The sequence below is a fragment of the Bombina bombina genome, chromosome 3, assembly GCF_027579735.1.
Source record: "Bombina bombina isolate aBomBom1 chromosome 3, aBomBom1.pri, whole genome shotgun sequence".
Taxonomy (NCBI): Eukaryota; Metazoa; Chordata; class Amphibia; order Anura; family Bombinatoridae; genus Bombina; species Bombina bombina.
Window position 1 is genome coordinate 1,079,167,741 of NC_069501.1, and position 25,150 is coordinate 1,079,192,890.

The 25,150-nt window shown below is 41.4% G+C and overlaps 1 protein-coding gene across 1 annotated transcript in view; it reads right to left on the bottom strand.

Annotated features, from left to right (window-relative positions):
• Positions 1-25,150, bottom strand: part of KPNA3 (karyopherin subunit alpha 3) — a gene marked incomplete in the record, with an annotated part of 693,441 nt that overhangs the window by 334,809 nt on the left and 333,482 nt on the right. The window contains 2 exon segments of the mRNA XM_053705555.1: positions 3,456-3,500; positions 5,077-5,191. Of these exon segments, the coding sequence (XP_053561530.1) occupies positions 3,456-3,500; positions 5,077-5,191 (160 nt within the window).

Sequence of the window (25,150 nt, forward strand, 5' to 3'; positions counted from 1 at the left end):
AGAGGGTATTATCCATAACTGCCGCCAAATCTTGTAAGGTAAAGAGTTAGACGCGCTAGAGGTGCTAGGCGTCGCTTGAGCGGGCGTAACTGGTTGTGACACTTGGGGAGAGGTCAACGGGCTAACCTCATTACCTTCTGTCTGAGAATCATCTTGGGCCACATTTTTAAGTGCAACAATATGGTCTTTAAAATGAATAGACATATCAGTACACGTGGGACACATTTTGAGAGGGGGTTCCACCATGGCTTCTAAACACATTGAACAAGGATTTTCCTTGGTGACAGACATGTTTAACAGACTAATAGTAAGACAAACAGCCTTAGAAATCACATTAATCAAGCAAAAACACACTTTGCAAAAAATGTTACTGTGCCTTTAAGAAATAAAAAAGGCACACAATTTTCTAAAACAATGAAAAATGCGCCAAACTTTCTGAAATTTTCACAGTATGTACCTAAAGCATTGGTAAGATTGCACAGCTAGCAAAAAAATCGATTAACCCCTTAATGCCCAAACCGGATCAATAGTAAGCTAACAGACCGGTTAAAACAAATTTAGCACCTTGCCACAGCTCTGCTGTGGCCCTACCTTCCCTTAGGAGTCGGATTTATGGGGAAAAAGCTTCTTATGGGTCCTCAAATTGTAGCAGGAGCCACCATGTGAACACAGCCTGAAGATCTAGTCCATCTAACTGCGCATCTGAGGCGCGAAATTAGGCCCCTCCCACCTTTCTCCGGTGCTGTGAGGCCTAAAGAAACACTCCTAGGAGTTATAATACTAGCCATGTGGGTAACAACCCCTGAAAGAAACCCAAAAGGACCTAAGTGTCTCAAAAACGATGCCATAAAAAAGTGTCAACCAGCATAAATTAGCCCTGTAATGTAAGCTTGTAATTCCATACTTAGTCTCTGAATAAAGCTTACCCTTCCCTCATGGGGATCTTATCAGTCCTTTTCTAGCATTATCACAGTCTTGTCTAGAAATAAATGACTGAACATACCTTATTGCAGCTTAATCTGCAAACCGTTCCCCCCAACTGAAGTTTTCTTGTACTACTCAGTCCTGTGTGGGAACAGCAGTGGATTTTAGTTACAACATGCTAAAATCATTTTCCTCTCTTCAGAAATCTTCATCCCTTTTCTGCTGGAGAGTAAATAGTACAAACCGGTACCATTTAAAAATAAACTTTTGCTTGTAGAACAAAAACTACAAATCTAACACCACATTCACTTTACCCTTCCGAGAGAGACCCTATTGCTTAGAGCCGGCAAAGAGAATGACTGGGGGGTGGAGCTAGAGGGGGAGCTATATGGACAGCTCTGCTGTGTGCTCTCTTTGCCACTTCCTGTTAGGAAGAATATCCCACAAGTAAAGGATGAATCCGTGGACTGGATACACCTTACAAGAGAAATTGTGGTTATTTTAATGGCTTGCAGGTTTTTCATTTTAGAGTAATTAAATTCATTAAAAAGTCTAATACAATTATAGAAAAAAAACTTTTAAAACTTTTAAAATCATTTGGGAAAAGGGTCATTTTCGGTTTTCGGCCAAGGGCATCCTGAATTTTCTGTTTCGGTGCATTCCTAGTCCTTATTTAATTGTAAAGCAATAAACAAAAAAACACGCGACTGTTTATATTCAAAAAACGCAACTGCAAAGCAGCTGCTCACACACAACCTCAGGCAGCCTCTGCACCTCAGCACTCTTTGCGGAGATGCCTACCTGTCTTGCTGGAGAAGTAAATAAGAGATTTCAACAATCCGGACTAAGAGCTGCTCACACAGACTACCAGCTGACAATATTCCTTGCTAGCAGAGCCGCAACGAACCCCTCTATACCGGATCACACAGAAGGAGAAACCGGAAGTGCGCAACACTAACTTGCCGCCACAGAAAGCCCGCCCTCCTAATCGTGGGCGTAACTAAACTGAACTCCCAGTTGCCATTAGCCTCCCTGTAGCTGTCACATAAATAAAGTGCAAAAAAACACAAACCACCAAGTCCGGAATTAACCTGGAGCTGAGCCACATATGCGTTACACATACCAACAGCAATATCAGCAAATATGCTACTGCTCTTCAAGCCCCCAGTGCCTGCATAACTGCCATAATCCCTTAAGGTAAATAGGATTGATAATACAAAAGTCCCATACAGATTTAACTGTAAAAGTGCCATATTCTCCAAGAAAATAAAAATTAGGCACTTACCTGAATTCAACACTGCCCAGCAAGCAGGGCAGCTCACTTGGTTTGAGAGGCACACCACCTCACATGGACCTGTGAAAAAGAAAGACTGAATAATCCTACTCAGCCTTTCAAGATAAGGCAGCAAAAACTGTTTGGGAGGCGCAGTGAGGATTATACCCCACAAGTTCCCAATTGCTTAAAAGCCACCACTGCTCTACTGAAGAGACTGACATGGACTATGGCTAAACCCCAGGAAGAAGTAGAGCAAACTTGCTCTACTTCAAAATAATAAAATCTTGATTGAAAAATCTTCTTTCAGACACCTAAACTTTACCACCTCCTTGCTCTTAACGTAGGCAAAGAGAATGACTGGGGTTGGAGGGAAGGGAGGTGATACTTAACAGCTTTGCTGTGGTGCGCTTTGCCTCCTCCTGCTGGTCAGGAGTGATATTCCCAATAGTAATTAGAGATGATCCGTGGACTCACCGTGTCATTAGAAAGAAATACAAGTTTTATCATCCATACATCCCTCTAGTCTCAGCAAAAATCTTCCTCAAGTCACTGGATATATAGAAAATAATAAAACCTGAATTCTTAGGATGCTAGGATCTAAGAGTATTAATCAAGATTTCAGGCCATTCATTTAACTATGCCCATAAATTTTTACAATAGAACATAAAATGTACTGCCCCCAGTAGAGTATGAGAAAGAAAGGAAAAAAAAAAAAAAAAGATATGCACACATTTGTGAATGCAAGCATACAAAATGTGTGTGTACACCATGTGTACTCTGGGCACTAAGAACGTAAAATATTTCATAAACGGTAACTAGAGAGAAAGCAGTTGTGTTATATACTAAATTACTTTTTAAACATCTAGAGAAAATGGTATGTATATATGTGGGTGTGTATATAGATATAGAAAAGAATTCTCAAATATATAAGGCACTCACAGGATTTTTAGCAAACCAAGTTAAATTTAGTTTCCAAATGATTGCAAAAACATAAGTGTCGACATTTCGACCCCAATTTGGGCCTTTTTCAAGACAAAAATATTATAATTCATAAGTGAGCAACAAGCTAAAATGGGCGTGTGTGTATGCGCGCACATATACACATATATATATATACACACACACACATACACACACTATATATATATATATATATATATATATACATACACATATACACATACATACATATAGATAATAAAAAATGTAATATATCTTTAAAAAAACGCAAAAAAAAAAATCTGGTTTTACTTACATTAATATCTGTATGGTAGATAAGGACACAAAGAGCAGGCAATATCTGCAAAGAGGGAAAAGTTTTTAGTTTAACAGACACAATGTAGAGAACAAATTTCCATATTTAAAGACCACTATGGACTGAATGCAATTATTCAATGATTTATTCACAGAAAATTAAACAACCTAAAACTGACAGTGAAGCCAAAAATCTTATATCATTCACTTACAAAAACAGCTTTGAAAGATTAAATAATCTATATATGGTATATGAGAGAAATTTGCATCACAAGCTAAAAACAAAGACTTTAGACCAAATGTTTGCAATGATTTGACTCATCTCATTTTACTAATTTTGCAAAGCTTACAACTGAACCTTAATGAGAACAGGCTCTAGTGAATTTAAACAGGATATTAAAATGAACTATTTTTCCCCCTGAGTTTAAGACCCATTAGGAGTGCAGACTGCAAAGCAGAGGACAAATCTTCTGGTGATTCATGAATCCCGCATGGAAGTTCGAATGAAATAGAGGCCAATCTGATCCATCCAGTTCATCGAATTATAATTCTGTTGCAAAAAAACCTCAATGTTAAAATCAGCAACTTCCATTGTGATGTTTGCTTCGAAACATGTGGCACAAAAAAAAAAAAAATCACACTCGCACACAACCATGAACATTTAAAGGAAAGGGACATTTTTCAGACCACCTGTACTGAGTCTTAAAAGGGAGTAAACAAAAAACAAAATTTATGCTTACCTGATAAATTTATTTCTCTTGTGGTGTATCCAGTCCACGGATCATCCATTACTTGTGGGATATTTTCCTTCCCAACATGAAGCTGCAAGAGGATCACCCACAGCAGAGCTGTCTATATAGCTCCTCCTCTAACTGCCACTCCCAGTCATTCGACCGAAGACAAGCAAGAGAAAGGAGAAACCATAGGGTGCAGTGGTGACTGTAGTTTAAAAATAAAACACACCTGCCTTAAAATGACAGGGCGGGCCGTGGACTGGTTACACCACAAGAGAAATAAATTTATCAGGTAAGCATAAATTTTGTTTTCTCTTGTAAGGTGTATCCAGTCCACGGATCATCCATTACTTGTGGGATACCAATACCAAAGCTATAGGACACGGATGAAGGGAGGGACAAGGCAGGTACTTAAACGGAAGGCACCACTGCCTGCAAAACCTGTCTCCCAAAAATAGCCTCCGAAGAAGCAAAAGTATCAAATTTATAGAATTTTGAAAAAGTATGAAGCAAAGACCAAGTCTCCGCCTTACAAATCTGTTCAACAGAAGCCTCATTCTTAAAAGCCCATGTGGAAGCTAAGCGTATTATACTCCTTGGCCAAAAAGAAAGAGAAGTTGCCAAAGCCTTTTGGCCTCTCCTCTGTCCAGAGAAGACAACAAACAATGATGAATGAATGTTAGATGACGTCACACTCCACACACACCTGTGTCTCCTGGTAGTCACACCGCAATTGTATGCAGAGTGTTTGTCCGATATGCCACAATAAAGGTATGAATTGATACACTTTATCTTGACTTAAGTGCCTGTGTTGTGCCTAACTCAGTGGACATCTTACTTGGTCTGGGATCCGTATACAGGGGAATTTTTTCTTGTTGATATTTATACCTGAGAACCAGCAGCCTGGTCTGCAAGCTTAGGTTTGTGCCGGGAGAGGCGCCGACACAGCTTCCCTTTTTGGCTCCTATTCAGACCAAACCGCTCATTATTCTTAACTCTCACCCTTCCGTGTACATAGACAACAAACAATGCAGATGCTTTGATGAAAATCTTTAGTAGCTTGTAAATAAAACTTTAAAGCACGAACCACGTCAAGATTGTGTAAAAGACGTTCCTTCTTTGAAGAAGGATTAGGACACAGTGACAGTACAACAATCTCCTGATTGATATTTTTATTAGATACCACCTTAGGTAGAAAACCAGGTTTGGTACGTAACACTACCTTATCGGAATGAAAACATAATTTATGTAAGAACTTACCTGATAAATTCATTTCTTTCATATTAACAAGAGTCCATGAGCTAGTGACGTATGGGATATACATTCCTACCAGGAGGGGCAAAGTTTCCCAAACCTCAAAATGCCTACAAATACACCCCTCACCACACCCACAAATCAGTTTAACGAATAGCCAAGAAGTGGGGTGATAAGAAAAAAGTGCGAAGCATATAAAATAAGGAATTGGAATAATTGTGCTTTATACAAAAAAAATCATAACCACCACAAAAAAGGGTGGGCCTCATGGACTCTTGTTAATATGAAAGAAATGAATTTATCAGGTAAGTTCTTACATAAATTATGTTTTCTTTCATGTAATTAACAAGAGTCCATGAGCTAGTGACGTATGGGATAATGAATACCCAAGATGTGGATCTTTCCACACAAGAGTCACTAGAGAGGGAGGGATAAAATAAAGACAGCCAATTCCTGCTGAAAATAATCCACACCCAAAATAAAGTTTAATGAAAAACATAAGCAGAAGATTCAAACCGAAACCACTGCCTGAAGTACCTTTCTACCAAAAACTGCTTCAGAAGAAGAGAATACATCAAAATGGTAGAATTTAGTAAAAGTATGCAAAGAGGACCAAGTCGCTGCTTTGCAAATCTGATCAACTGAAGCTTCATTCCTAAACGCCCAGGAAGTAGAAACTGACCTAGTAGAATGAGCTGTAATCCTCTGAGGCGGAGTTTTACCCGACTCAACATAGGCATGATGAATTAAAGATTTCAACCAAGATGCCAAAGAAATGGCAGAAGCTTTCTGGCCTTTTCTAGAACCGGAAAAGATGACAAATAGACTAGAAGTCTTTCGGAAAGTCTTAGTAGCTTCAACATAATATTTCAAAGCTCTAACAACATCCAAAGAATGTAACGATTTCTCCTTAGAATTCTTAGGATTAGGACATAATGAAGGAACCACGATTTCTCTACTAATGTTGGAATTCACAACCTTAGGTAAAAATTCAAAAGCAGTTTGCAACACCGCCTTATCCTGATGAAAAATCAGAAAAGGAGACTCACAAGAAAGAGCAGATAATTCAGAAACTCTTCTGGCAGAAGAGATGGCCAAAAGGAACAAAACTTTCCAAGAAAGCAATTTAATGTCCAATAAATGCATAGGTTCAAACGGAGGAGCTTGAAGAGCTCCCAGAACCAAATTCAAACTCCATGGAGGAGAAATTGACTTAATGACAGGTTTTATACGAACCAAAGCTTGTACAAAACAATGAATATCAGGAAGAATAGCAATCTTTCTGTGAAAAAGAACAGAAAGAGCAGAGATTTGTCCTTTCAAGGAACTTGCGGACAAACCCTTATCTAAACCATCCTGAAGAAATTGTAATATTCTCGGAATTCTAAAAGAATACCAAGAAAAATTATGAGTAAGACACCAAGAAATATAAGTCTTCCAGACTCTATAATATATCTCTCTAGAAACAGATTTACGAGCCTGTAACATAGTATCAATCACAGAGTCAGAGAAACCTCTTTGACTAAGAATCAAGCGTTCAATCTCCATACCTTTAAGTTTAAGGATTTCAGATCCGGATGGAAAAAAGGACCTTGCGACAGAAGGTCTGGTCTTAACGGAAGAGTCCATGGTTGGCAAGATGCCATCCGGACAAGATCCGCATACCAAAACCTGTGAGGCCATGCCGGAGCTATTAGTAGAACAAACGAGCATTCCCTCAGAATCTTGGAGATTACTCTTGGAAGAAGAACTAGAGGCGGAAAGATATAGGCAGGATGATACTTCCAAGGAAGTGATAATGCATCCACTGCCTCCGCCTGAGGATCCCGGGATCTGGACAGATACCTGGGAAGTTTCTTGTTTAGATGAGAGGCCATCAGATCTAACTCTGGAAGTCCCCACATTTGAACAATCTGAAGAAATACCTCTGGGTGAAGAGACCATTCGCCCGGATGCAACGTTTGGCGACTGAGATAATCCGCTTCCCAATTGTCTACACCTGGGATATGAACCGCAGAGATTAGACAGGAGCTGGATTCCGCCCAAACCAGAATTCGAGATACTTCTTTCATAGCCAGAGGACTGTGAGTCCCTCCTTGATGATTGATGTATGCCACAGTTGTGACATTGTCTGTCTGAAAACAAATGAACGATTCTCTCTTCAGAAGAGGCCAAAACTGAAGAGCTCTGAAAATTGCACGGAGTTCCAAAATATTGATCGGTAATCTCACCTCCTGAGATTCCCAAACTCCCTGTGCCGTCAGAGATCCCCACACAGCTCCCCAACCTGTGAGACTTGCATCTGTTGAAATTACAGTCCAGGTCGGAAGAACAAAAGAAGCCCCCTGAATTAAACGATGGTGATCTGTCCACCACGTTAGAGAGTGTCGAACAATCGGTTTTAAAGATATTAATTGAGATATCTTCGTGTAATCCCTGCACCATTGGTTCAGCATACAGAGCTGAAGAGGTCGCATGTGAAAACGAGCAAAGGGGATCGCGTCCGATGCAGCAGTCATAAGACCTAGAATTTCCATGCATAAGGCTACCGAAGGGAATGATTGTGACTGAAGGTTTCGACAAGCTGAAATCAATTTTAGACGTCTCTTGTCTGTTAAAGACAGAGTCATGGACACTGAATCTATCTGGAAACCCAGAAAGGTTACCCTTGTTTGAGGAATCAAAGAACTTTTTGGTAAATTGATCCTCCAACCATGATCTTGAAGAAACAACACAAGTCGATTCGTATGAGACTCTGCTAAATGTAAAGACTGAGCAAGTACCAAGATATCGTCCAAATAAGGAAATACCACAATACCCTGATCTCTGATTACAGACAGAAGGGCACCGAGAATCTTTGTGAAAATTCTTGGAGCTGTAGCAAGGCCAAACGGTAGAGCCACAAATTGGTAATGCTTGTCTAGAAAAGAGAATCTCAGGAACTGAAAATGATCTGGATGAATCGGAATATGCAGATATGCATCCTGTAAATCTATTGTGGACATATAATTCCCTTGCTGAACAAAAGGCAATATAGTCCTTACAGTTACCATCTTGAACGTTGGTATCCTTACATAACGATTCAATAATTTTAGATCCAGAACTGGTCTGAAGGAATTCTCCTTCTTTGGTACAATGAAGAGATTTGAATAAAACCCCATCCCCTGTTCCGGAACTGGAACTGGCATAATTACTCCAGCCAGCTCTAGATCTAAAACACAATTCAGAAATGCTTGAGCTTTCACTGGATTTACTGGGACACGGGAAAGAAAAAATCTCTTTGCAGGAGGTCTCATCTTGAAACCAATTCTGTACCCTTCTGAAACAATGCTCTGAATCCAAAGATTGTGAACAGAATTGATCCAAATTTCTTTGAAAAAACGTAACCTGCCCCCTACCAGCTGAACTGGAATGAGGGCCGTACCTTCATGTGAACTTAGAAGCAGGCTTTGCCTTTCTAGCAGGCTTGGATTTATTCCAGACTGGAGATGGTTTCCAAACTGAAACTGCTCCTGAGGACGAAGGATCAGGCTTTTGTTCTTTGTTGAAACGAAAGGAACGAAAACGATTGTTAGCCCTGTTTTTACCTTTAGATTTTTTATCCTGTGGTAAAAAAGTTCCTTTCCCACCAGTAACAGTTGAAATAATAGAATCCAACTGAGAACCAAATAATTTGTTTCCCTGGAAAGAAACGGAAAGTAGAGTTGATTTAGAAGCCATATCAGCATTCCAAGTCTTAAGCCATAAAGCTCTTCTGGCTAAGATAGCTAGAGACATAAACCTAACATCAACTCTAATAATATCAAAAATGGCATCACAGATAAAATTATTAGCATGCTGAAGAAGAATAATAATATCATGAGAATCACGATTTGCTACTTGTTGCGCTAGGGTTTCCAACCAAAAAGTTGAAGCTGCAGCAACATCAGCCAATGATATAGCAGGTCTAAGAAGATTACCTGAACACAGATAAGCTTTTCTTAGAAAGGATTCAATTTTTCTATCTAAAGGATCCTTAAACGAGGTACCATCTGACGTAGGAATGGTAGTACGTTTAGCAAGGGTAGAAATAGCCCCATCAACTTTAGGGATTTTGTCCCAAAATTCTAACCTGTCAGGCGGAACAGGATATAATTGCTTAAAACGTTTAGAAGGAGTAAATGAATTTCCCAATTTATCCCATTCTTTGGAAATCACTGCAGAAATAGCATTAGGAACAGGAAAAACTTCTGGAATAACCGCAGGAGCTTTAAAAACCTTATCCAAACGTATAGAATTAGTATCAAGAGGACTAGAATCCTCTATTTCTAAAGCAATTAGTACTTCTTTAAGTAAAGAGCGAATAAATTCCATCTTAAATAAATATGAAGATTTATCAGCATCAATCTCTGAGATAGAATCCTCTGAACCAGAAGAGTCCAAAGAATCAGAATGATGGTGTTCATTTAAAAATTCATCTGTAGAGAGAGAAGATTTAAAAGACTTTTTACGTTTACTAGAAGGAGAAATAACAGACAAAGCCTTCTTTATGGATTCAGAAACAAAATCTCTTATGTTATCAGGAACATTCTGCACCTTAGATGTTGAGGGAACTGCAACAGGCAATCATCTTGCAATATGTAAGAAAAAAACAACATATAAAGCAAAATAGATCAAATTCCTTATAAGACAGTTTCAGGAATGGGAAAGAATGCCAAATATCAAGCTTCTAGCAACCAGAAGCAAATGAAAAAATGAGACTGAAATAATGTGGAGACAAAAGCGACGCCCATATTTTTTAGCGCCAAATAAGACGCCCACATTATTTGGCGCCTAAATGCTTTTGGCGCCAAAAATGACGCCACATCCGGAACGCCGACATTTTTGGCGCAAAATAACGTCAAAAAAATGACGTAACTTCCGGCGACACGTATGACGCCGGAAACGGAAAAGAATTTTTGCGCCAAAAAAGTCCGCGCCAAGAATGACGCAATAAAATGAAGCATTTTCAGCCCCCGCGAGCCTAACAGCCCACAGGGAAAAAAATCAAATTTTTGAGGTAAGAAAAATATGATAATTCAATGCATAATCCCAAATATGAAACCGACTGTCTGAAAATAAGGAAAGTTGAACATTCTGAGTCAAGGCAAATAAATGTTTGAATACATATATTTAGAACTTTATAAATAAAGTGCCCAACCATAGCTTAGAGTGTCACAGAAAATAAGACTTACTTACCCCAGGACACTCATCTACATGTTTGTAGAAAGCCAAACCAGCACTGAAACGAGAATCAGTAGAGGTAATGGTAAATATAAGAGTATATCGTCGATCTGAAAAGGGAGGTAAGAGATGAATCTCTACGACCGATAACAGAGAACCTTATGAAATAGACCCCGTAGAAGGAGATCACTGCATTCAATAGGCAATACTCTCTTCACATCCCTCTGACATTCACTGCACGGTGAGAGGAAAACCGGGCTCCAACTTGCTGCGGAGCGCATATCAACGTAGAATCTAGCACAAACTTACTTCACCACCTCCCTTGGAGGCAAAGTTTGTAAAAACTGATTTGTGGGTGTGGTGAGGGGTGTATTTGTAGGCATTTTGAGGTTTGGGAAACTTTGCCCCTCCTGGTAGGAATGTATATCCCATACGTCACTAGCTCATGGACTCTTGTTAATTACATGAAAGAAAAATGAGATAAGGAGAATCACATTGTAAAGCAGATAACTCCGAAACTCTTCGAGCCGAGGAGATAGCTACTAAAAACAAAACTTTCCAAGATAAGAGCTTAATATCTATGGAATGCAAAGGTTCAAACGGAACCCCTTGAAGAACCTTAAGAACTAAATTTAAACTCAAAGGCGGAGCAACAGGTTTAAACACAGGCTTGATTCTGACTAAAGCCTGACAAAACGCCTGCACGTCTGGAACCTCAGCCAGACGTTTGTGCAAAAGAATAGACAGAGCAGAAATCTGTCCCTTTAAGGAACTCGCTGACAAACCCTTCTCCAATCCATCTTGGAGAAAAGATAATATCCTAGGAATCCTGACCTTACTCCATGAGTAACCCTTGGATTAACACCAATGAAGATATTTACACCATATCTTATGATAGATTTTCCTGGTGACAGGCTTTCGCGCCTGTATTAAGGTATCAATGACCGACTCGGAGAAACCACGCTTTGATAAAATCAAGTGTTCAATCTCCAAGCAGTCAGACGCAGAGAAATTAGATTTGGATGGTTGAAAGGACCCTGAAGTAGAAGGTCCTGTCTCAGAGGCAGAGTCCATGGTGGAAAAGATGACATGTCCACCAGATCTGCATACCAAGTCCTGCGTGGCCACGCAGGTGCTATCAAAATTACCGATGCTCTCTCCTGCTTGACCTTGGCAATCAGACGAGGGAGCAGAGGAAACGGTGGAAACACATAAGCCAGGTTGAAGGACCAAGGCGCTGCTAGAGCATCTATCAGTGCTGCCTTGGGATCCTTGGACCTGGATCCGTAACAAGGAAGCTTGGTGTTCTGGCGAGACACCAAGAGATCCAGTTCTGGTTTGCCCCAACGTTGAATCAACTGTGCAAACACCTCCGGATGGAGCTCCCACTTCCCTGGATGAAAAGTCTGCCGACTTAGAAAATCAGCCTCCCAGTTCTCTACTCCTGGGATATGGATAGCTGATAGATGGCAAGAGTGAATCTCTGCCCAACGAATTATCTTTGAAACCTCCAACATCGCTAGGGAACTCCTTGTTCCCCCTTGATGGTTGATGTAAGCTACAGTCGTGATGTTGTCCGACTGAAATCTGATGAACCTCAATGCTGCTAGCTGAGGCCAAGCCTGAAGAGCATTGAATATCGCTCTTAGTTCCAGAATGTTTATCGGAAGGAGAGCCTCCTCCTGAGTACATGACCCCTGAGCCTTCAGAGAGTTCCAGACTGCCCCCCAGCCCAGAAGGCTGGCATCTGTTGTTACTATTGTCCAATCTGGCCTGCGGAAGGTCATACCTTTGGACAGATGGACTCGAGATAGCCACCAGAGAAGAGAATCCCTGGTCTCTTGATCCAGATTTAGTAGAGGGGACAAATCTATGTAATCTCCATTCCACTGACTAAGCATGCAGAGTTGCAGCGGTCTGAGATGTAGGCGGGCAAACGGCACTATGTCCATTGCCGCTACCATTAAGCCGATTACTTTCCATACACTGAGCCACCGAAGGGCGAGAAGTAGAATAAAGTACACGGCAGGAATTTAGAAGCTTTGACAACCTGGCCTCTGTCAGGTAAATCCTCATTTCTACAGAATCTATCAAAGTTCCCAGGAAGGAAACTCTTGTGAGAGGGGATAGACAACTCTTCTTTTCGTTCACTTTCCACCCATGAGACCTCAGGAATGCCAGAACAATGTCTGTATGGGACTTGGCAATTTGGAAATTCGACGTCTGTATCAGAATGTCGTCTAAGTAAGGGGCTACTGCTATGCCCCGCGGCCTTAGAACCGCCAGAAGTGACCCCAGAACCTTCGTAAAGATTCTTGGTGCTGTAGCTAACCCAAAGGGAAGAGCCACAAACTGGTAATGCCTGTCTAGGAAGACGAACCTGAGAAACCGATGATGACCTTTGTGTATCGGAATGTGAAGATAAGCATCCTTTAAGTCCACGGTAGTCATGTATTGACCCTCCTGGATCATAGGTAGGATGGTTCGAATAGTCTCCATCTTGAAGGATGGGACCCTGAGAAATTTGTTTAGGATCTTGAGATCTAAGATTGGTCTGAAGGTTCCCTCTTTCTTGGGAACCACAAATAGATTTGAATAGAATCCTTGCCCCTGGTCCTCCTTTGGAACTGGGTGGATCACTCCCATAACTAGGAGGTCTTGAACACAATGTAAGAATGCCTCTCTTTATCTGGTCTGCAGATAATTGTGAAAGGTGAAATCTTCCTTTTTAGGAAGAAGCTTTGAAGTCCAGAAGATATCCCTGGGACACAATTTCAAAAGCCCAGGGATCCTGGACATCTTTTGCCCAAGCCTGGGCGAAGAGAGAAAGTCTGCCCCCTACTAGATCCGTTACCGGATCGGGGGCCAATCTTTCATGCTGTCTTAGAGGCAGCAGCAGGCTTCTTGGCCTGTTTACCTTTGTTCAAAGCCTGGTTAGGTCTCCAGACTGGCTTGGACTGGGCAAAATTTCCCTCTTGTTTTGTATTAGAGGAAGATGATGCCGCACTCGTCTTAAAGTTTCGAAAGGCACGAAAATTAGTTTGTTTGGTCCTTAATTTGTTAGACCTATCCTGAGGAAGGGCATGACCTTTTCCTCCAGTAATATCAGAAACGATCTCCTTCAGTCCAGGCCCGAATAGGGTCTGCCCCTTGAAGGGAATATTGAGAAGCTTAGACTTTGAAGTAACGTCAGCTGACCAGGATTTAAGCCATAGCGCCCTACGCGCCTGAATAGCAAAACCTGAGTTCTTAGCCGTTAGTTTAGTTAAATGAACAATGGCGTCAGAAACAAATGAATTGGCTAGCTTAAGCGCTTTAAGCTCGTCAAGTATATCATCCAATGGAGTTTCTACCTGTAAGGCCTCTTCCAGAGACTCAAACCAGAAGGCCGCAGCAGCAGTGACCGGGGCAATGCATGCAAGAGGCTGGAGAATAAAACCTTGTTGAATAAACATTTTCTTATAAGGTAACCCTCTAACTTTTTATCCATTGGATCTAGTAAAGCACAACTGTCCTCGACGCTTAGCTAGGGTAGAAACTGCTCCCTCCACCTTAGGGACCGTTTGCCATAAGTCCCGTGTAGCGGCATCTATTGGAAACATTTTCTTAAAAATAGGAGGGGGAGAGAACGGTACACCTGATCTATCCCATTCCTTAGTAATAATTTCTGAAAACCTTTTAGGTATTGGAAAAACATCAGTGTAGACAGGCACTGCATAGTATTTATCCAATCTACACAATTTCTCTGGCACTATAATGGTGTCACAGTCATCCAGAGTAGCTAAAACCTCCCTGAGCAACACGCGGAGGTGTTCAAGCTTAAATTTAAATGTAGACATATCAGAATCAGGTTGAAGCATCTTCCCTGAGTCAGAAAAATCACCCACAGAAAGAAGCTCTCCTGCCTCAGCTTCTGCATATTGTGAGGGGATATCAGACATAGCTACTAAAGCGTCAGAGTGCTCTGTATTTATTCTAGCCCCAGAGCTGTCTCACTTTCCTTGTAACCCTGGTAGTTTGGACAATACCGCTGTAAGGGTATGATCCATAACTGCCGCCATGTCTTGTAAAGTAAACGCCATGGGCGCGCTAGATGTACTTGGCGCCTCTTGAGTGGGAGTCCCTTGAGCGGGGGTCAAAGGTTCTGACACGTGGGACGAGTTAGTCGGCATAACTTCCCCCTTGTCAATTTCCTCTGGTGATAAATCTTTTAAAGACATAATATGATCTTTATAACTTAAAGTAAAATCAGTACATTTGGTACACATTCTAAGAGGGGGTTCCACAATGGCTTCTAAACATAATGAACAAGGAGTTTCCTCTAAGTCAGACATGTTTAAACAGACTAGCAATGAGACCAGCAAGCTTGGAAAACACTTTGATAAATGTAAACAAGCAAAAAATAAAAACGGTACTGTGCCCTTTAACCCCTTAATGACCGGACCATTTTTCAATTTTCTTACCTTTAATGACAATGGCTATTTTTACATTTCTGCAGTGTTTGCGTTTAGCTGTAATTTTCCTCTTACTCGTTTACTGTACCCACACATATTATATACCGTTTTTCTCGCCATTAATGGACTTTCTAAAGATACCATTATTTTCATCATATCTTATAATTTAAATGATAAAATATGAGGAAAAAATGGGAAAAAAACACACTTTTTCTAACTTTGACCCCCAAAATCTGTTACATATCTAAAACCACCAAAAACACCCATGCTAAATAGTTTATAAATTTTGTCCTGAGTTTAGAAATACCCAATGTTTATATATTCTTTGCTATTTTTGCAATTTATGGGGCAATAAATACAAGTAGCACTTTGCTATTTCCAAACCACTTTTTTTCAAAATTAGCGCTAGTTACTTTGGAACCCTGATATCTGTCAGGAATACCTGAATATCCTTCACATGTATATATTTTGTTTTAGAAGACATCCCAAAGTATTGATCTAGGCCATTTTGGTATATTTCATGCCACCATTTCACCGCCCAAATGCGATAAAAAAAAAAAAAGTTCACTTTTTCACAAATTTTGTCACAAAACTTTAGGTTTCCCACTGAAATTATTTACAAACAGCTTCTGCAATTATGGCACAAATGGTTGTAAATTCTTCTCTGGGATCCCCTTTTTCAGAAATAACAGACTTATATGGCTTTGTGGTTGCTTTTTGGTAATTAGAAGGCCGCTAAATGCCGCTGCGCACCACACGTGTTTTATGCCCAGGAGTGAAGGGGTTAATTAGGGGAGCTTGTAGGGTTAATTTTAGCTTTAGTGTAGCGTAGTAGACAACCCCAAGTATTGATCTAGGCCCATTTTGTTATAATTTTATGCCACTATTTCACCGCCAAATGCGAGCAAATAAAAAAAAAAAAAACTTTACATTTTTCACAATTTTAGGTTTCTCACTGAAATTATTTACAAACAACTTGTGCTATTATGGCAGAAATTGTTGTAAAAGCTTCTCTGGGATCCCCTTTGTTCAGAAATAGCATACTTATATGGCTTTGGCGTTGCTTTTTGGTAATTAGAAGGCCGCTAAATGCTGCTGCGCACCACACGGTGAATTATGCCCAGCAGTGAAGGGGGTTATATTAGGTAGCTTGTAGGGAGCTTGCAGGGTTAATTTTAGAGATCAGCCTCCCACCTGACACATCCCACCCCCTGATCCCCTCCCAACAGCTCTCTTCCCTCCCCCCACCCCACAATTGTTCCCGCCATCTTAAGTACTGGCAGAAAGTCTGCCAGTACTAAATAAGAGTTTTTTTTTTTTAAATAAAAATAAAATATTTTAGTTGTGATGGACCCCTGCCTTCGCACCAACCTCCCTGATCCCCCCCTCCAGCTCTCTAACCCTCTCCCCTACCTAATTACCGCCATCTTGGGTACTGGCAGCTGTCTGCCAGTACCCAGTTTGGCCCCACAAACCAAAGTATTTTAATTTTATTTATAACTTTTTTATTTTTATTTTTAATTATTTCTGTAGTGTAACAGCCCCCCCCCCCCCCACAATACCCCCACCCCTCCCCGATCCTTTTATATGTAAAAAAAAATTTTACTTTTTTTTCCCCCCTTCCTTCCTTCATTGGTGTCAGTGTGGCTAATACGTGCACATGCGCCCCATGTGCGTGCACGCGCACACACGCTCCCTCCTCCCACCCGGACAACGGCACCATCGCTACCGGTGCAGAGAAGGCCACAGAGTGGCTCTCTCTGCATCGGAGGCTTGTAAAGGGGGATTGCAGGATGCCTCCATATCGAGGCATCACTGCAATAAACTCAGAGCTGCTGGAAGCGATTGTGATCACTTCCAGCACTCTGTTAGACAACTGACGTACCAGGTACGTCTATTGTCATTAACAGTTAGTTTTTGCATGACGTACCTGGTACGTCAGTTGTCATTAAGGGGTTAAGAGAAACAAATTTTGTCAGAAATTGAAAAACAGTGATAAAAAGCAGTAAATCTTATGAAATTTTTACAGTGTGTATAATAGACTAACAGAGCATTGCACCCACTTGCAAATGGATGATTTAACCCCTTAGTTTCAAAACCGGATCAAAAAAACGATATAAATGTTTTTCAACAGTCACAACAAACTGCCACAGCTCTGCTGTGGCCCTACCTGCCCATACGACTTTGAAAGGCACACAAAACCCCTTTAGAGAGATCCTAAGTGTTCAGGGGACTCCTTCAGGGAAACTGGATGTCTCAAGCTGCAAAATCTAATTGCGCATTTAGGTGCGAAAATAGGCCCCTCCCAACCTGTATTCACAGTGAGAGGGCCTAATAAAACTATCCCTAGGCAAAATCTAGCCAGCCATGTGGAAAAAACTGGGCCCCAATAAAGTTTTATCACCAATATGTATAAAAAACGTTTAAACACTTCCAGCAAACGTTTTATTTTTTCAGTAATGTGAGAAAGTAATAAGATATTACCTTTTACAGCAAGCATGATACTAGTCGTTATTAAATCACTGTAATCAGGCTTACCTTAAATAAATCTGGTATTAACAGCATTTTCTAGCATATTCATTTCTCTAGAAAAATTTAAACTGCACATACCTCATAGCAGGAGACCTTGCACGCCATTCCCCCAGCTGAAGTTACCTCTCTCTTCAGTTATGTGTGAGAACAGTAATGGATCTTAGTTACAACCTGCTAAGATCATCAAAGACCACAGGCAGACTCTTCTTCTACTTTCTGCCTGAGGCTAAAATAGTACAACTCCGGTACCATTTGAAAAACAGAATTTATGCTTACCTGATAAATTACTTTCTCTTGCGGTGTATCCAGTCCACGGATTCATCCTTACTTGTGGGATATTCTCATTCCCTACAGGAAGTGGCAAAGAGAGCACACAGCAAAGCTGTCCATATAGCTCCCCCTCTGGCTCCGCCCCCCAGTCATTTGACTGACGGTTAGGAGAAAAAGGAGAAACCATAGGGTGCAGGGGTGACTGTAGTTTAAACAAGAAATTTTAACCTGACTTAATTGCCAGGGCGGGCCGTGGACTGGATACACCGCAAGAGAAAGTAAGTTATCAGGTAAGCATAAATTCTGTTTTCTCTTGCAAGGTGTATCCAGTCCACGGATTCATCCTTACTTGTGGGATACCAATACCAAAGCTTTAGGACACGGATGATGGCAGGGAAACAAGACAGGTAAACCTAAATGGAAGGCACCACCTGCTTGCAAAACCTTTCTCCCAAAAATAGCCTCCGAAGAAAGCAAAAGTATTGAATTTGTAAAAATTTGGCAAAAGTATTGCAGTGAAGACCAAGTCGCTGCCTTACAAATCTGTTCAACAGAAGCCTCATTCTTGAAGGCCCAAGTGGAAGCCACAGCTCTGGTGGAAATGAGCTGTAATTTGTTCAGGAGGCTGCTGCCCAGCAGTCTCATAAGCCAAACAGATGATGCTTTTTCAACCAGAAGGAAAGAGAGGTAGCAGTCGCTTTTTGACCTCTCCTCTTACCAGAATAGACAACAAACAAAGATGATGTTTGTCTGAAATCCTTAGTTGCTTGTAAATAGAATTTCAAAGCACGAACCACATCAAGATTGTGTAAAAGCCGTTCCTTCTTAGAAGCTGGATTAGGACACAAAGAAGGAACAATGATTTCCTGGTTAATGTTCTTATTAGAAACAACTTTAGGAAGAAAACCAGGTTTGGTACGCAAAACTACCTTATCTGCATGGAACACCAGATAGGGTGAGTTACACTGCAAAGCAGACAATTCTGAAACTCTTCGAGCAGAAGATATAGCTACCAAAAACAAAACTTTCCAAGATAACTTAATATCTATGGAATGTAAAGGTTCAAACGGAACCCCTTGAAGAACAAAGAACTAAATTTAGACTCCATGGAGGAGCCACAGGTTTATAGACAGGCTTGATTCTGACTAACGCCTGTAAAAACGCTTGAACATCTGGTACTTCTGCCAGACGCTTGTGTAAAAGGATAGACAGAGCGGATATCTGCCCCTTTAAGGAACTAGCTGATAAACCTTTCTCCAATCCTTCTTGGAGAAAAGACAATATCCTTGGAATCCTAATCTTACTCCACATGTAACCCTTGGATTCACACCAACAAAGATATTTCTGCCATATCTTATGGTAAATTTTCCTGGTGACAGGTTTTCTAGCTTGGATCAGAGTATCTATGACTGATTCAGAGAACCCACGCTTGGATAGAATTAAGCGTTCCAATCTCCAAGCAGTCAGCTGCAGAGAAACTAGATTTGGATGCTTGAATGAACCCTGTATTAGAAGATCCTGCCTCATGGGCAGTGTCCAAGGTGGAACAGATGACATGTCCACTAGGTCTGCATACCAAGTCCTGCGTGGCCACGCAGGCGCTATCAGAATTACCGAGGCCTTCTCCTGTTTGATTCTGGCTATCAGCCGAGGGAGAAGGGGAAACGGTGGAAAGACATAGGCCAGATTGAAGGACCAAGGCGCTACTAGGGCATCTATCAATGCCGCCTTGGGGTCCCTGGACCTGGATCCGTAAAGAGGAAGTTTGGTGTTCTGACGGGACGCCATCAGATCCAACTCTGGAATGCCCCATAGCTGAGTCAGCTGAGCAAATACCTCCGGGTGGAGTTCCCACTCCACCGGGTGAAAAGTCTGACGACTTAGGAAATCCGCTTCCCAGTTGTCTACTCCTGGGATGTGAATTGCAGATAGATGGCAAGAGTGATCCTCCGCCCACCTGATTATCTTGGTTACTTCCTTCATCGCTAAGGAACTCTTTGTTCCACCCTGATGATTGATATATGCTACAGTCGTGATGTTGTCCGACTGAAATCTGATGAACTTGGCCGCCACTAGCTGAGGCCATGCCTGGAGTGTGTTGAATATCGCTCTCAGTTCCAAAATGTTTATCGGGAGAAGAGACTCTTCCCGAGACCATAGGCCCTGAGCTTTCAGGGAGCCCCAGACCGCGCCCCAGCCTAACAGACTGGCGTCGGTCGTAACAATGATCCACTCCGGTCTGCGGAAGCACATTCCCTGAGACAGGTGATCCTGAGACAACCACCAGAGAAGAGAATCTCTGGTTTTCTGGTCCAGTTGGATTTGAGGAGACAAATCTGCATAATCCCCATTCCACTGTTTGAGCATGCACAATTGCAGTGGCCTGAGATGAATTCGAGCAAAAGGGATCTACGTCCATTGCTGCTACCATTAATCCGATTACCTCTATGCACTGAGCTACAGATGGCCGAGGAATGGAATGAAGAGCTCGGCAAGTACTTAGAAGCTTTAACCTTCTGACCTCCGTCAGAAATATTTTAATTTCTACCGAGTCTATTAATGTTCCCAGGAAGGGAACCCTTGTGAGCGGGAACAGAGAACTTTTTTCGGTGTTCACCTTCCACCCGTGAGACCTTAGAAAGGCCAGAACAATATCCGTATGAGCCTTGGCTCTGGGAAAAGACGACGCCTGTATTAAGATGTCGTCCAGATAGGGTGCTACTGCAATGCCCCGCGGTCTTAGTACTGCTAGGAAGGGACCCCAGCACCTTTGTGAAAATTCTGGGAGCGGTGGCCAACCCGAAGGGAAGGGCCACGAACTGGTAATGCTTGTCCAGAAAAGCGAACCTTAGGAACTGATTGGTGATCTTTGTGGATAGGAATATGAAGGTACGCATCCTTTAGATCCACGGTAGTCATATATTGACCTTCCTGGATCATCGGTAAGATTGTCCGAATGGTCTCCATCTTGAAAGATGGAACTCTGAGGAATTTGTTTAGAATTTTTAGATCCAGGATTGGTCTGAAAGTTCCTTCCTTTTTGGGAACCACAAACAGGTTTGATTAAAACCCAGTCCGTTGTTCTGTAATTGGGACTGGATATATCACTCCCATCTTGAGTAGATCTTCTACACAGCGTAGGAACGCCTCTTTCTTTGTCTGGTCTGTAGACAGACGAGAAATGTGGAACCTTCCCCTTGGAGGAGAGTCCTTGTCTTAGTAGCAGCTGCAGGCTTCTTGGCCTGTTTACCCTTGTTCCAGCCCTGCAAAGGCTTCCAGGTTGCCTTGGGCTGTGAAGAGTTACCCTCTTGCTTTGTGGACGCAGAGGTTGAAGCAGGACCGCTCCTGAAGTTGCGAAAGGAACGAAAATTAGCCTTGTTTTTAGCCTTAAAAGGCCTATCTTGCGGGAGGGCATGGCCCTTTCCCCCAGTGATATCCGAAATAATTTCTTTCAACTCGGGCCCCGAAAAGGGTCTTTCCCTTGAAAGGAATATTCAGGAACTTTGTTTTATAAGACACATCGGCCGCGACCATGATTTAAGCCAAAGCGCTCTGCGCGCCATAATGGCAAAACCAGAATTTTTCGCCACTAACTTAGCTAATTGCAAAGCAGCATCTGTGATAAAAGAATTAGCCAGCTTTAGAGCCTTAATTCTATCCATTAATTTCGTCAATGAGGTCTCCGTCTGGAGCGACTCCTCAGCACCTCAAACCAGAAAGCCGCTGCAGTAGTTACAGGGAATAATGCAGGCAATAGGTTGGAGAAGGAAACCTTGTTGAACAAATATTTTCTTTAGTAAACCCTATAATTTTTTATCCATAGGATCTTTGAAAGCACATACTGTCTTCAATGGTATGGTTGTGCGCTTGCCTAGTGTTGAAACTGGCCCCCTCTACCTTAGGGGACCGTCTGCCATGGCGTCCCGCCTGGGATCAGTTATGGGGAACATTTTTCTTAAAGATAGGGGGGGAACAAAGGGTACACCTGGTCTCTCCCCACTCCCTATCCACAATATCCGCCACCCTCTTCAGGATCGGAAACGCATCAGTGTATACAGGGACTTCTAGATATTTGTCCATTTTACACAATTTCTCTGGGACCACCATGGGGGTCGCAAATCATCCAGCGTAGTAATACCACCTTAGCAGCACGCGGAGGTGTTCCAGCTTAAATTTAAACGCTAAGGAATCTGATTCTGCCCCGCTGAAGAAACCTTTCCTGTGTCAGAAATTTCTCCCTCGGACAGCACATCCCTCACCGTCACTTCAGAGTGTTGTGAGGGTACAACAGATAAACCCTCCAAAGCTTCTGATTGCTCATACTCTGTTCTTAAAACCGAGCTATCACGCTTTTTAGGAAAAACTGGCAGTTTGGATAAAAATGCCGCCAGGGAATTATCCATGACTGCTGCTAATTGTTGTAATGTAATAGGGAGCAATTGCGCTAGCGGTACTAGGCATCGCTTGTCGGGCGTGACTGGTGTCGACACATGGGGAGAGAAGGTGGGCTATCCTCGTTACCTTCTGTCAAAGAATCATCTTGGGCTACATTTTTAAGTGAACAACATGATCTTTAAAATGCATAGATACATTAGCACACTTAAGACACAAATGTAAAGGGGGTTCCACCATGGCTACTAAACACATAGAGCAACAGACTTAGACAGCACTCAAATACTGAAATATACAATTTGAGGAAAAAACGGTACTGTGCCTTTAAATAATAAAAAGCGTACATCTTTTTTACTAAATCTTAAAAAAATATCCAATCTTTCTGAAATTTTTATCACACAATCCTAATGCTTTGGAATGATTGCACGCGAATTATCAAGTCAATTAACCCCCTTAATGCCCCAAACCGGAGCAACCTAAAGCTGACAACCGGTTAGCAAACTACAGCACCGTGCCACAGCAATCTGCTGTGGCCCTACCTGCCCCTGGGGAATAGTTTGATGGAAAATAAGCCTCTATGAAGTCCTCAAGTAGTCTTTTGGACCCTCCACGTGAAGCTGCATGAAGCTGTCTGCAATATCAACTGCGCAACTGAGGCGCGAATATTTAGGCCCCCTCCCTCTCCACTCCGGAGTTGTGGGGGCCTTCAAAACCCTAAATAGGTGTTGAAAATTCTGCCTGTGGAATAAAACCCCATAAAAATCGTAATAAAACTTTTATAATGATTATATTTTCACTATAAAATAATCGATTTGCCTCTTTAACAGTGTCCACCAGTCTAGTGACTAGAAAAAAAATTACTGAACATACCTTATAGCATTTAAGCCTGCAAACTGTTCCCCCCAACTGAAGTTTTCTGGTACTCCTCAGTCCCTATGTGGGAACAGCAGTGGATTTTAGTTACAACATGCTAAAATCATTTTCCTCTCAGCAGAATTCTTCATCACTTTTCTGCCAGAGAGTAAATAGTACAAACCGGCACATATTTAATAAATAACAAACTTTTGATTGAAGATATAAAAACTACAAATCTAACACCACATTCCACTTTACCCTCTCCCGTGGAGATGCTACTTGTTGAGAGCGTCAAATAGAATGACTGGGGGGGCGGAGCCAGAGGGGGATCTATATGGACAGCTTTGCTGTGTGCTCTCTTTGCCACTTCCTGTTGGGAATGAGAATATCCCACAAGTAAGGATGAATCCGTGGACTGGATATCACCTTGCAAGAGAAATAAACTTTTGATTGAAGATAAACTAAATAAAATCACCACATCTCTCTAGCTACTTCCTTTCTTGTCGAGAGCTGCAAGGAGAATGACTGGGAGTGGCAGTTAGAGGAGGAGCTATATAGACAGCTCTGCTGTGTGTGATCCTCTTGCAGCTTCCTGTTGGGAAGGAGAATATCCCACAAGTAATGGATAATCCGTGACTGGATACACCTTACAAGAGAAAATTGTGATTTTTACCAACAAAATAAAGTGTCTAGCCTCCAGTAATAAGCCTTGATTGGCTTCTCCAAATAATGTAAGCAGTCAGTGGAGTGTGGCTATTGAAAAACAAGGAACTCACGCATTCTGGATTAGTTGGGTGAATCTTTAGGTTTTCAGCACCATAACTATTCATAACATGAACAGTAGGCAGTGTCAAAACAACAAATGTTTCAGAGGATGTATTAGACCCTAAGTCCCCTGAAAAAAAATCTCATGTTTTTCTTCAAAACGGTCTCTTAAAATATGAAGTTACATTTTGTTAGCTCTTGCACACAACACTGAAAAATCGATCAAAAGTAAGGAATTGTGGGAATGGAAAAAAAGGCAAAAGGTGGTAAAGGCGGCAAGCACTAATGAACACATTCCTATAGGGGTTTGAAATAACATATGAAGGGGGTATTGGGGGTTATGCAGTTATGGTTCATATTACTTTGTAAGAAACAGGTGAGAATTTATTTTAAAAGATACCATGAAGCTCATGCCAGAGGACAAAATGTAGAACTATTGGTGGTAAATGAATGCAAGTGTTTAATAATCACTGATATATGGCTCTTTAAAGTAAAGGTAAACTTTCATTCATCAAAGTTTAGAAAGCAACCGTTTTAATTAAAAACTTACCTTTGTTTTTTTCAAAGCCAGAGCAGCTTCCCCCACCCGGAGATCCTCTCTTTACACGTCAATGACTAATCCAGCTTCCTCCAATCACGGCCATGGCCTCAGGCAATGACTATCCTGGGGGGAAAGCCGTGATTGGAGGAAGCTGGATTAGTCATTGATGACGTGTGAAGAGAGGATCTCCGTATGGGGGAAGCTGCTTTGGCTGTCAAAAAAAACTAAGGTAAGTTTTTAATCAAACGGCTGCTTTCTAAATTTTGATGAATGAAAGTGCCCCTGTTTTTAATAGTAATTTTTTAAAACACAGGCTTTCATACATCAAAGTGTACCTTTACTTTAAATTGGTAAACTGAGGCATTTATAAAAAAAAAAAAATTAGATACTTGAAATTATATTTAATGCAACAACAACAGGCACAGATCTACTTTACTAAAGGTTTAAATATCTGGATTATGAAGACAATTCTTAAAAGGTTTCAAATTCCTTTCTAAAAATATTCTATCCACTTTTTATAAGGCCTGTTTAACCCTTTGTTAGGTGATTTATACATTTGATTCCAATTGGAGGCTTGCCCATTTTTAATACCCACCTCAGGCATGCGTGTAGCATTTCAGAAACAAAAGCTTTACAGCACTAAAGTCAATGGCATTTGGAAATGTCTGCAATAATACTGTGGTGCACTTGATATTAC